General features: G+C 62.6%; 1 protein-coding gene across 1 annotated transcript; it reads left to right on the plus strand.

Moving 5' to 3' along the window:
* On the plus strand, positions 1–9,099 carry MAPK12 (mitogen-activated protein kinase 12; the record flags this gene model as incomplete). Its single annotated transcript, XM_011985601.1, has 11 exons — positions 1–285; positions 3,075–3,133; positions 4,475–4,586; positions 4,705–4,734; positions 5,043–5,090; positions 5,570–5,684; positions 5,889–5,960; positions 6,183–6,262; positions 6,346–6,424; positions 6,507–6,680; positions 8,523–9,099. Coding segments are annotated over 11 exons (1,134 nt in total), but the record flags the coding sequence as incomplete, so codon positions are not given.
* Between the last annotated feature and the right edge of the window lie 1,179 nt (positions 9,100–10,278).

Raw genomic sequence — 10,278 nt, forward strand, 5'->3', positions numbered from 1 at the left:
CCGGCCTCGGCTCGGTTCGGCTGGGCTGGGTCCCTCCACCCGGCAACCCTTTCCCCAGGCAACCTGCTGTGGGGCGGGGCGGGGGTCGGGCCGTGGGCCCCCAGGGGAGAAGGAGAGCAAGGAGACGACTCCCCCAAGGGCCATTCCCCCTCCTCTGCCAGGCCCGGGAAAGAGCCCCTTGACTTGGCGCCTCAGCCAGGCCCTGGTCAGGGGACACGACTTGGCCAGGCCCAGGGGATCCTCCAGGTCTCACGCCAAACCCTGCCCCCAGCCAGGAAGCCCGCGGTGAGAGGATGCTCCCGGCAGGAGGGTTTTCCTGGAAAGGGCACCTTCTCTTTCCCATCCGGGCCCCTCTCCAGCGCCTCTGTGGAGCCCACTTTGTTGCTGTCCATCTCCCGAGTCTTCCGACCCGGTGGAGGGGGGGGAGGGGGGCGCCAGAACGTAGGGAGTATGGTGAACCCTCTGGAGCCCCTGGGGGTGAGTGAAGGGTTCAGGGAGCTGCTGTTTGGGGGGCACTGGGCGTGGTGGTCATCTCACAGACACCCTCCCTTTCGTTGTGGGGGCCCATCCTTTCCAGTCCTGCCTGTGAGATGCCATGCACAGCTGCCCTGGGCCTCTCCCACGGAGTGGCTGGCTGCTAAGAGCCTGACTTCTCTGCCAGGGGCCCTCTGGTTTCTGGACACAGTCCCACTTGTCCACTGCCCCGCATGTCACTCCTGCCCTGCCCCTGGTCTGGGCCCAGCCTGAAGGCAGGTGGTCTGGGCGCCCGGACCCTAGCTCCAGTGTGAGATGCTCTGGACCCTCCTGGGTCATCCGAGCCACCGGTGCCCTGGGAGAATGAGTCCCTGCGTCCACCAGCAAACCGCCCGCCCCCTAGTTCCTGGCCACCGCCACTCTCTCAGCCCCTTGGGTGGGTCCTTTTCTCTGAGGCTTCCCATAGCCCACCCTGACCCCAGCTCACCACCCCGGGCCCTGTGAAATCTGTTTGCGGTGGACACCAGCCTTGCCTCCACCTCGACACCCCCGTCACACCCAGCCCTGCCCCCACCTTGCCACCACCGCACTCCCCCATCCCGCCCGTCACACCAAGACCTTGCCCCAGGACTGTAGCCTTCCCCTCCGCCCCCTGCCCCCTGCCCCCACACACCCACCCACTCACTCACTCACCTGCTCAGGCCTTGCCCCATCCAGCCAAGCGCTCTGGGGCTTTTCTTTCTTCTTTTTTTTTTGTCTTTTGAGATGGAGTTTCGCTCTTGTTGCCCAGGCTGGAGTGCAATGGCATGATCTCGGCTCACCACAACCTTTGCCTCCTGGGTTCAAGTGATTCTCCTGCCTCAGCCTCCTGAGTAGCTGGGATTACAGGTTCATGCCACCATGCCTGGCTAATGTTTTGTATTTTTAGTAGAGACGGTGTTTCATTATGTTGGGCAGACTGGTCTCAAACCCCTGACCTCAAGTGATCCCCCTGCCTCGGCCTCCCAAAGTGCTGGGATTACAGGCCTGAACCACCGCGCCTGTCCACTGGGGCTTCTCTTTTTTGAGATGGGGTCTCCCTCTGTCGCCCAGGCTGTAGTGCAATAGCGCGATCTGCGACCTCCACCTCCTGGGTTCACACAATTCTCCTGCCTCAGCCTCTCTAGTAGCTGTGACTCTAGGCACCCACCACCACACCCAGCTAACTTTTTGTATTTTTAGTAGAGACGGGGTTTCACTATGTTGGCCAGGCTGGTCTTGAACTCCTGACCTCGTGATCCGCCTGCCTTCGCCTCCCAAACTGCTGGGAGTGCAGCCGTGACCCACCGTGCTGGGCTCCACCAGGGCTTTTCTTTAGCCACCACCCTGCTGTCCTGGGGTCCCCGCTGTGCCTGGGGGTCCACCCCCTGGGCTCCCGGCCTGCAGCTGAGGCTCCTTCCCTGGAACCCCATCTTCCTGGAAGACTGAAGCTCTGTGAGGCCATATGCCTTGCTCAGCGGGGGAGGAGGCTCTGCCACAGGCCCCAGTCCTGCCATCCCCATGCCACCTCCCTCTCCAGGCTAGCCCCCATACCACAGAGGCCAAGCCAAGTCCTACGGCCCCTAGCCCACAGGACCCTGCTTTCCAACTTCTGCCAAAGCGCTCTCCTGGGCACCCTCCAGCTGTCGTGTCCACAGACCCCGCTGCTCCCAGGCCTCCCTGGACGGGCCTCTGTTCCTTCTCCTCCTCCCTCCACATTCTTGCCCACGGCTCTGGCAGAGCTGTCCTTCCAGTTTAGGTCCATTCTTGCTTCACTCTGGCCAGTCCCTACACCACGGCCAGCAGGACGCGTTTAGCATCACACCCGTTTAAATCCTTCCCTGTCTCTTGGGATCAAAGCCAAACTTTCACCTGGTGTGTGCTGCCCTGCCGGCTCCCTCTGGCCTCTCCTCAGCCCCTCCCTGGCCTGGGCCTTGGCCACCTGGCCTCCCTCCCTGTGTTCCTCAAACTCTCCAAGTGTTCTCCCTCTTGCCTTGGCCACTCTGCATGTGCCCTCTGCCGGGTGTCCCGCAGCCCACATGTCTACCTGCCCCTCCATCCTTGGCTGTGCAGAACTTCTCCAGGCCTCCCTGGGACCCTGTCACCCCAAAATGCTGAGGCAGCAGTTATCACATGACCTGTCCACTGTCCATCTCCCCAACCAGGGGTGCTGTGGGGACCAGGTCTGGCGGGTCATGGTGCTGTCCACCTGGGCCTCACCAGCAGAGGCCTGGCCTCTCCTCATAGCGCTATCCCTTCCCTGGGTGTGGGTCTGCTTGGTTGGGGAGAAGAGGGGAGAAAGGGCCAAGTGGCAGGAGCCCTTTGGATGGTTCAGAGCCAGCCCAGACTCCGGGTTGCCCTTCCCCCAGAAGATCCCGGCTGTCACCATCCAAAAATAACCTGTCTGTGGGTATGTGTGCCAGGGCTGGGCCACGCTGCCAGTGGGCAGAGCCAGGCCCTTTGGACAGTGGGGCATGACGACAGCTGCAGAGGGGGTTTCCTGCCCAGAGGGCTGTGCCACTCTTGGGGGGTGCCCCAGCCCGTGTCCTCCGCTGCACTCTCAACCCTATCCGGCCCCCCAGGTGATTGGGCTGCTGGATGTGTTCACTCCTGATGAGACCCTGGATGACTTCACAGACTTGTGAGTGCCGACCTGGGCTGGCTGCTGGGCACAAGGGGTGGTGGGCAGCTCTGGGCACTGGCTTCAGGTTCCAGGTTGGCATGGGGTTCTCTTCCTGTAGCCTGAGTAGGGGATGCACACTGCCAACCCCCCCATACTAGTCTGCCCCACACCCTCCCCCACATGGTCCTGGGACCCACAGCTGGGCAGAGCTGGGGCTGCTGCCTCCCTTCACGCCTGGCACCTGGGCTCTCCGGCACCGGAGGTGTGAACCTTGGACCTGACCATTTGTTAACAGGAAGGTCCCGTGCTCGGGACCCTGGCACCAAGTGTGTGGCCGGTAACTGGAGCTGCTGACCTTTCCCAGCAGGTGGGGGAGAAGCGGTAGGGAGGACCCACCCTGCCCTTGCCCTGCAGCCGACCACCCCGGGACTCACACCTTGTCGGCCAAGAGTGAAGGGCCAGGCTGAGGAAGGCCTGGAGAGGGTAGCAGGTGCCTCCTGCCTGACTTGCAGAGGTCAAGGACCCACGCTGGCCTCAGTGGCCTCTGGGGAGGTGCTAAATACCATTCTCCTGTGTCCGTCTCCACCGGCTCAGCCAGCCCCTCTGACCCAGATGCCTTGCCGTGCCCCCATCACCCCCAGGCACCTCCCTCATCTCTGGCACAAAGTTCCGAGGTTGAAACCTGACTGCCTCCCTCCCCTGCCTGTGAAGACTCAAGCCTTGCAGCCTCAGCCCCAGCCTGGCACGCAGGGCGCTTTAGCAGAGGGTTCAAAAACCCCAAAGGGAGGCCGGGGCGGTGGCTCAAGCCTGTAATCCCAGCACTTTGGGAGGCCGAGACGGGCGGATCACGAGGTCAGGGGATCGAGACCATCCTGGCTAACACGGTGAAACCCCGTCTCTACTAAAAAATACAAAAAACTAGCCGGGCGAGGTGGCGGGCGCCTGTAGTCCCAGCTACTCGGGAGGCTGAGGCAGGAGAATGGCGTGAACCCGGGAGGCGGAGCTTGCAGTGAGCTGAGATCCGGCCACTGCACTCCAGCCTAGGGGACAGAGCGAGAATCCGCCTCAAAAAAAACAAAAACAAAAACCCCAAAGGGCAGCCTCCTGCCTGTCTGACAGTCCTCAGGGTGGGAGGAAGGTATGAGCGTTGCTGGCAGTGACAGTTGGGGCAGGATGGAGCCTGGCACTGCAAGGTGGGGTTGTGAGGATGCCGAGGCTAGTGGGGACGGGTGCTGCAGGGTGACCTTCCCGGGGGCACCTGCTGGATCCCGGATGGGTCTGAGCCTGGGCCTGCTGGGTAGGCCTCTGGGATGCAGAGGCTGGCTCTGCCCACTGATGGTGCTCCGGCCCCTCCCACAGTTACCTGGTGATGCCATTCATGGGCACCGACCTGGGCAAGCTCATGAAACATGAGAAGCTGGGCGAGGACCGGATCCAGTTCCTCGTGTACCAGATGCTGAAGGGGCTGAGGGTATGGCCCCAGGGGAGGCTGCAGGGAGGCAGGCAGGGCCTCGGGGCTGGGCAGAGGAGGGCCCTGTGGCTCTGAGGCCCTGGTGCACTGAAACCTGCCGAATCTTCTGTCCCTGCAGTATATCCATGCTGCCGGCATCATCCACAGAGTGAGTCCTGGTGGAGGAGCCACCCATCAGCCCTCCCCCAGCGCAATCCCCCGCCTCCACGTCCTACCTGTGAGGGTCTGACAGGGTCTGGGGGGGCTGACGGGGTCTGGGGGGGCTGAGCCACGCCTCATGCACAGCCCCTGGTGGGAGCCTGCCTGGATGCCCAGGTACCTGGGTCTGTCCTTAAAGGGCTGCAGAGAGCAAGGGGGCCAGGTCTGGTGGCCCCATCTTTAGGTGCCACCCAGGCTCTTGGCTGTACCCATGTTCGGGAGGGTGGGGCACAGTGGCCACCTTTCCTCTGTCCCCAGGACCTGAAGCCTGGCAACCTGGCTGTGAACGAAGACTGTGAGCTGAAGGTGTGTGCCGCCTGGCAGGGGCCCCTCCGGATCTGCCCACCAATCCACCTGTCAGGCCTGAGCAGGGGGCCAAGGCCCCAGGCTCTGGGCAGTGGCTGAGGAGCTGGTGGGTGGGTGAGCCCCAGGAGGCAGTGGTATGCCACATGCCATACCTGCAGCGGGTGAGGGTGGGAGGCGCCCCCAGGCCCCTGCCTGGTCCAGGACAGGGCTGAGGCCTTGGTGGGCAGCAGGTGACAGCAGGGAGAGGGGAGCCCCAGGGCCCCTGCTCCATCCCAAGGGCAGCTGGGCTCGGTGCACTGGCCAAAGGGAGGAACTCGCGCAGTTTGGGGTCCGAGGGCTTGGCCTCAAGTCCTCAAAGGTTGTCAGGAGGCCCCAGCTTGGGGCTTCGAGTCCAACCCCCCCGGGGTCTCCTGGACCATGGGTGGCCTGTCCGCTCCTTGGGAGTCCCCTAGAACCCACCTCCCCGATTCTTCCCGCAGATCCTGGACTTTGGCCTGGCCAGGCAGGCAGACAGCGAGATGACTGGCTATGTGGTGACCCGGTGGTACCGGGCACCCGAGGTCATCTTGAATTGGATGCGATACACGCAGACGGGTGAGAAGCTGCCTAGAGATTTGGGCCTCTCGGGCTGCACCATCTGCTTCTCTACTTCTTCACAGAGAGCCCTGTGGTGGCTGCTCCCCAGGGAGGCTGTTGAGCTGGGGTGGGAGCCGGGTGGGTGGGCTGTGTCTGTGTTTCCTCCCTCCCCGTCTCATCTCGTCCCCCTGCCCACGGGGCTGACCATGGCTTTTATCTCAGTGGACATCTGGTCTGTGGGGTGCATCATGGCGGAGATGATCACAGGCAAGACACTGTTCAAGGGCAGCGACCGTATCCTCCAGCAGCACCAGGGGCGGGTGGGGATGGCTCCTGCCCAGGTTGGGGGTTCTGGGGGGTGGGGATGACTCCTGCCCAGGTGGGGGGTTCTGGGGTTGGGGATGGCTCCTGCCCAGGTAGGGGGTTCTGGGGGGGTGGGGATGGCTCCTGCCCAGATGGGGGCAGTGAGGGCCCTGATCTCTGGCCCCCCGAGCTGTGCTCCTGACCTCAGTGCAGACCTGGACCAGCTGAAGGAGATCATGAAAGTGACAGGGACGCCTCCAGCTGAGTTTGTGCAGCGGCTGCAGAGTGATGAGGTCAGTGGTGAGTAGGGAGCTGGGTGGGGGTGGGGGCGGACCCGGGCCTCGGTGTTGGCCCCTCACCCTTTCTTTCCACATAGGCCAAGAACTACATGAAGGGCCTCCCTGAGTTGGAGAAGAAGGATTTTGCCTCCATCCTGACCAATGCAAGCCCTCTGGGTAGGGCTGGCTAGTGTGGGGGCCACCAGGTGCTGGAGTGTGGGGCCTCCCGCAGTCTGGCCTGACGCACCTTCCCCCGCAGCTGTGAACCTCCTGGAGAAGATGCTGGTGCTGGATGCGGAGCAGCGGGTGACGGCAGCTGAGGCACTGGCCCATCCCTACTTCGAGTCCCTGCACGACACGGAAGATGAGCCCCAGGTCCAGAAGTATGACGACTCCTTTGATGACGTGGACCGCACGCTGGATGAATGGAAGCGTGAGCTGGGGGCTCCGGGCAGGGCCTGTGTGGACCCGAGTTGGGGGTTCTGGGCAGGGCCTGTGTGGACCTGTGAGTGGGGGGGCTCTGGGCAGGGCCTGTGTGGACCCGAGTTGGGGGTTCTGGGCAGGGCCTATGTGGACCTGTGAGTTGGGGGCTCCGGGCAGGGCCTGTGTGGACCCGAGTTGGGGGTTCTGGGCAGGGCCTGTGTGGACCCGTGGGTGGCGGGCTTCGGGCAGGGCCTGTGTGGACCCTGTGGGCCCTGTGCAGGTGGCCAGGCTCAGAGTCCTAGATCCCTGTCCCTGGGATGCAGGTCAGGTGAGGAGAATGGGAGGCCAGAGGGCAGCATGGGGCCGTGTGGCCTGGTGGAAATGACCTCTGCCTGGAGCTGAAAGATGAAAGGAGGGTGTTCCTGGCAGGCTCAGCACAGAGGCTGGCACAGAAGGAGCCGGGAACAGTGAAGGGCAGCTGTGAGTCAGGGCAGCAGGGCCCACTTAGCCCCTCCTGGCCCCTAGACCTGCTGCCCTTCCGCCATGTCCAAGCCAGAGACCCGGGCCACCGTGCCACCCTCACCATGTCCATTTGTCCCTAAGGCCTCTCTCCTCACATCTCGTGAATCTGTCCTTGCCTCTCCTTGCCCCAGGTGTTTTTTTTTTTTCTTTTTTGAGACAGTCTCGCTCTGTTGCTCAGGCTGGAGTGCTGTGGCGCGATCTCGGCTCACTGCAAGCTCCGCCTCCCGGGTTCACGCCATTCTCCTGCCTTAGCCTCTCGAGTAGCTGGGACTACAGGTGCCCGCCACCACGCTCAGCTAACTTTTTGTAATTTTAGTAGAAATAGGGTTTCACCGTGTTAGCCAGGATGGTCTTGATCTCCTGACCCCATGATCCGCCCACCTCAGCCTCTCAAAGTGCTGGGATTATAGGCGTGAGCCACCGCGCCCGGCCCTCTCTTTGGTCCATTTTAGGATCCTTCCCATCTGGACAAGACATGTATGTCTTATATACCCAAGATAGTCCCCAGGGCCTCACCTGTCTCCCCCAGCCCCCCTGAGCAGTCCAGACCCCAACCCTAACTACTAGGGTCCATCATCCCCTATACCAGGAGCTATCCCCTCATCTTGGAGGGCTGGCCAAGGCCTGTGCAGCCTCAGGCTGAACTCAGGGAAGCCTCCCCAGCTCCCACAGCTATGCTGTGGCCTGAGGCTATGCTGGACCTGGCTTCATTTTTGCTCCAGAATGGCAGGCTGTGTCTTCTTCATGGCTGCATGACCAACCTGTGGTGGGGGTGCCCGGGGACAGCAGGTGGACACTGGGAGCAGTGCTGTGTTTCAGGCCCTGTCCTGGCTCTGCCTTGGGCGCAGGGCCTTGGTCCTCCACACTGGCTGGGTGGGGCTGGATGGACTGAGATTCTTCACCTGTGCTCCTTAGGGCCACGGGTCCCTGGGTGCCTGCAGCAGGGCCTCCACCCTTCGCTGTGTGTGCTTAGTTGTGTGCTTATGAGTTTGGCTTTGATTAAAGGTTTCTCCTGCTAAAAAGATAACTTGAAAACCATGGGCCATAGGATCCTCTCTGTAGTCCCCACCCACACAACTGTAGCTGGGGCCTCAGCTCTTAGGACAGACCGTGGTGGACACATGGCCAAGCCCTGGCCACCTCCCCTTTCCCTGGAAAATCCGGATCTAGAGCAATGGCCTCTTCACACAAACCTTCTCTCAGTGGTTTGGACCACATTAGGATTAGAGAAGGGCCCCACGAGGCACCGCCAGGCGTGTCTGTGAGTGACACCCCAGGATGGAAGGCAAAGGCTGACCCTGGTTTCTGTCGTGCCCCCCGCCCCCGCCAGGTGTTACTTACAAAGAGGTGCTCAGCTTCAAGCCTCCCCGGCAGCTGGGAGCCAGGGTCTCCAAGGAGACGGCTCTGTGAAGATCTCTGAGCTCCAGGGTGGCAGTGAGGACCACCTTCACCTTCCACCTGAGAGGGGACCCTCGTTGCCACCTTGACCTTGGTTGGGGCTTGCATCCCAAGGCATCCGTCGGAGCAGACTCCTGGGTTCCATGGACCCTCCTCCCCATGCCCGTGCCTCTGCTCTTGGGTGCCCATCCTGGAGGAGCACCTGAACTTTCTGGACAGGACCTCTGGCCGACCTGGGGATGGCCTCTGATGCCTGGAGCCGGGGCCCCCTTGCCCGGTGCCCTCAGAAACCTCGGAGCTGGTGGGGCTCCAGGTCAGGCCCTGGCCTCTGAGCCCTGCCTGCTCTGGGCCATGCAGAGGAAGAACAGAGGGTGGGCGCAGGGCACCAACTCAGGGACATCCCTTCTCCTGGGCGACGTCAGTGGACCTTCCTGCACCCCCTGCCTGGAATGTAAATCAACTGTGTGGCGCCCACGTGGCTGGAACGAAATAGACCCTTTTGTGGCTCCATGCTCTGGCTGTGCGTCCTCATGCTGCGACCTGTCTTAAGGCCTCCAAGCCCTTGGCCTGCATGAAGAGGAGGCTGGCCTGATAGCTCAGACCCTCAGAGCCAGCTGGGGGGCCTGAGCATCCCATCTCTCCCAGGCCACAAAGCTGGTGCCCACTTCCCCAGACCTGTGCCAGTGAGCTTCAAACCCCCACATTAGGGCTTGGCCCCCTCCCCTTTTACAGGGTGACCTTCTGCTAATGGCTTAGAGTCTAAGCCACTGTGTGTGGATCCTGAAGCTAGACCCAGGGGCAGGGCCTGATGGGGAGAAATGTTAGGATCTACCCTAGCTCTCTGCACCCTCCAAAGCCAGCAGGTCCCTGGGGGGAGGGGGCACACTGAACACCTTGAGACCCCTCTGGCCCCTGTGGTGGAGTGGTGAGCACAGAGGGCTGGGTTTTGTTCTTGATCAAACCTCTAGCCCCCACCTACTACCGTGCTCCAGTGGTATCTTCATGCCCAGGCCGCCCTCTGCAGGCCACTCGGTGTTTCCAAGGGTGGCGGCTGGACCACAGGCCACAGGCACCTCCAAACCTGTCCCAGGGCAGGGGGTTACAGTAGAGAGACCAGTGAGGGCAGGGCAGGCCAGACGTCCTCCTCGGTGGACACTTCCACAGCTGACCCAGCCAAACTGGACTTGATGAGCTGCCACGACAGACACCTTCTCTGCCAGCGACCCTCATCCCTCTCCAGGGCATCCGGGCATGGGGGACGTGATCCCCATCGGCTCGGGAGCCGCGCTGACTTGTGTCATGTCTGCTGTCCACACGGGGCCCAGCTTCCTGCCATTGGTGGCCTGAGGACTGGGGGCCCCAAAACTGACCCAACTAAACGTGAGCTCCGGCGGGGACAGGGTGGCCCCTGGGCTCCAGGGGGGCTCCGGTCTCCTCTTGGGGCACCTTGCTCCGTGGCTGTGCCCGCGCCTCCTGCCTTCCTCACTTCCTCTGTTCCCCGCCACGCTACCGCAACTCCGGTCCAGCGTCCCCGCCTCCACCGACCTTGACTCTGCTCTTAGGCCAGGGATCTTCTCGGAGCTAGAACCGGACTCGCTCTCCTTAAACCTCCAGGGCGGTGCTGCGCCTGGATGCAACCACGACCACCGCCCTGAGCCGGCCGCAGCGCCACCCGCCTCCCCGCGGGC

The sequence above is a fragment of the Mandrillus leucophaeus genome, unplaced genomic scaffold, assembly GCF_000951045.1.
Source record: "Mandrillus leucophaeus isolate KB7577 unplaced genomic scaffold, Mleu.le_1.0 Scaffold288, whole genome shotgun sequence".
NCBI classification, from domain to species: domain Eukaryota; kingdom Metazoa; phylum Chordata; class Mammalia; order Primates; family Cercopithecidae; genus Mandrillus; species Mandrillus leucophaeus.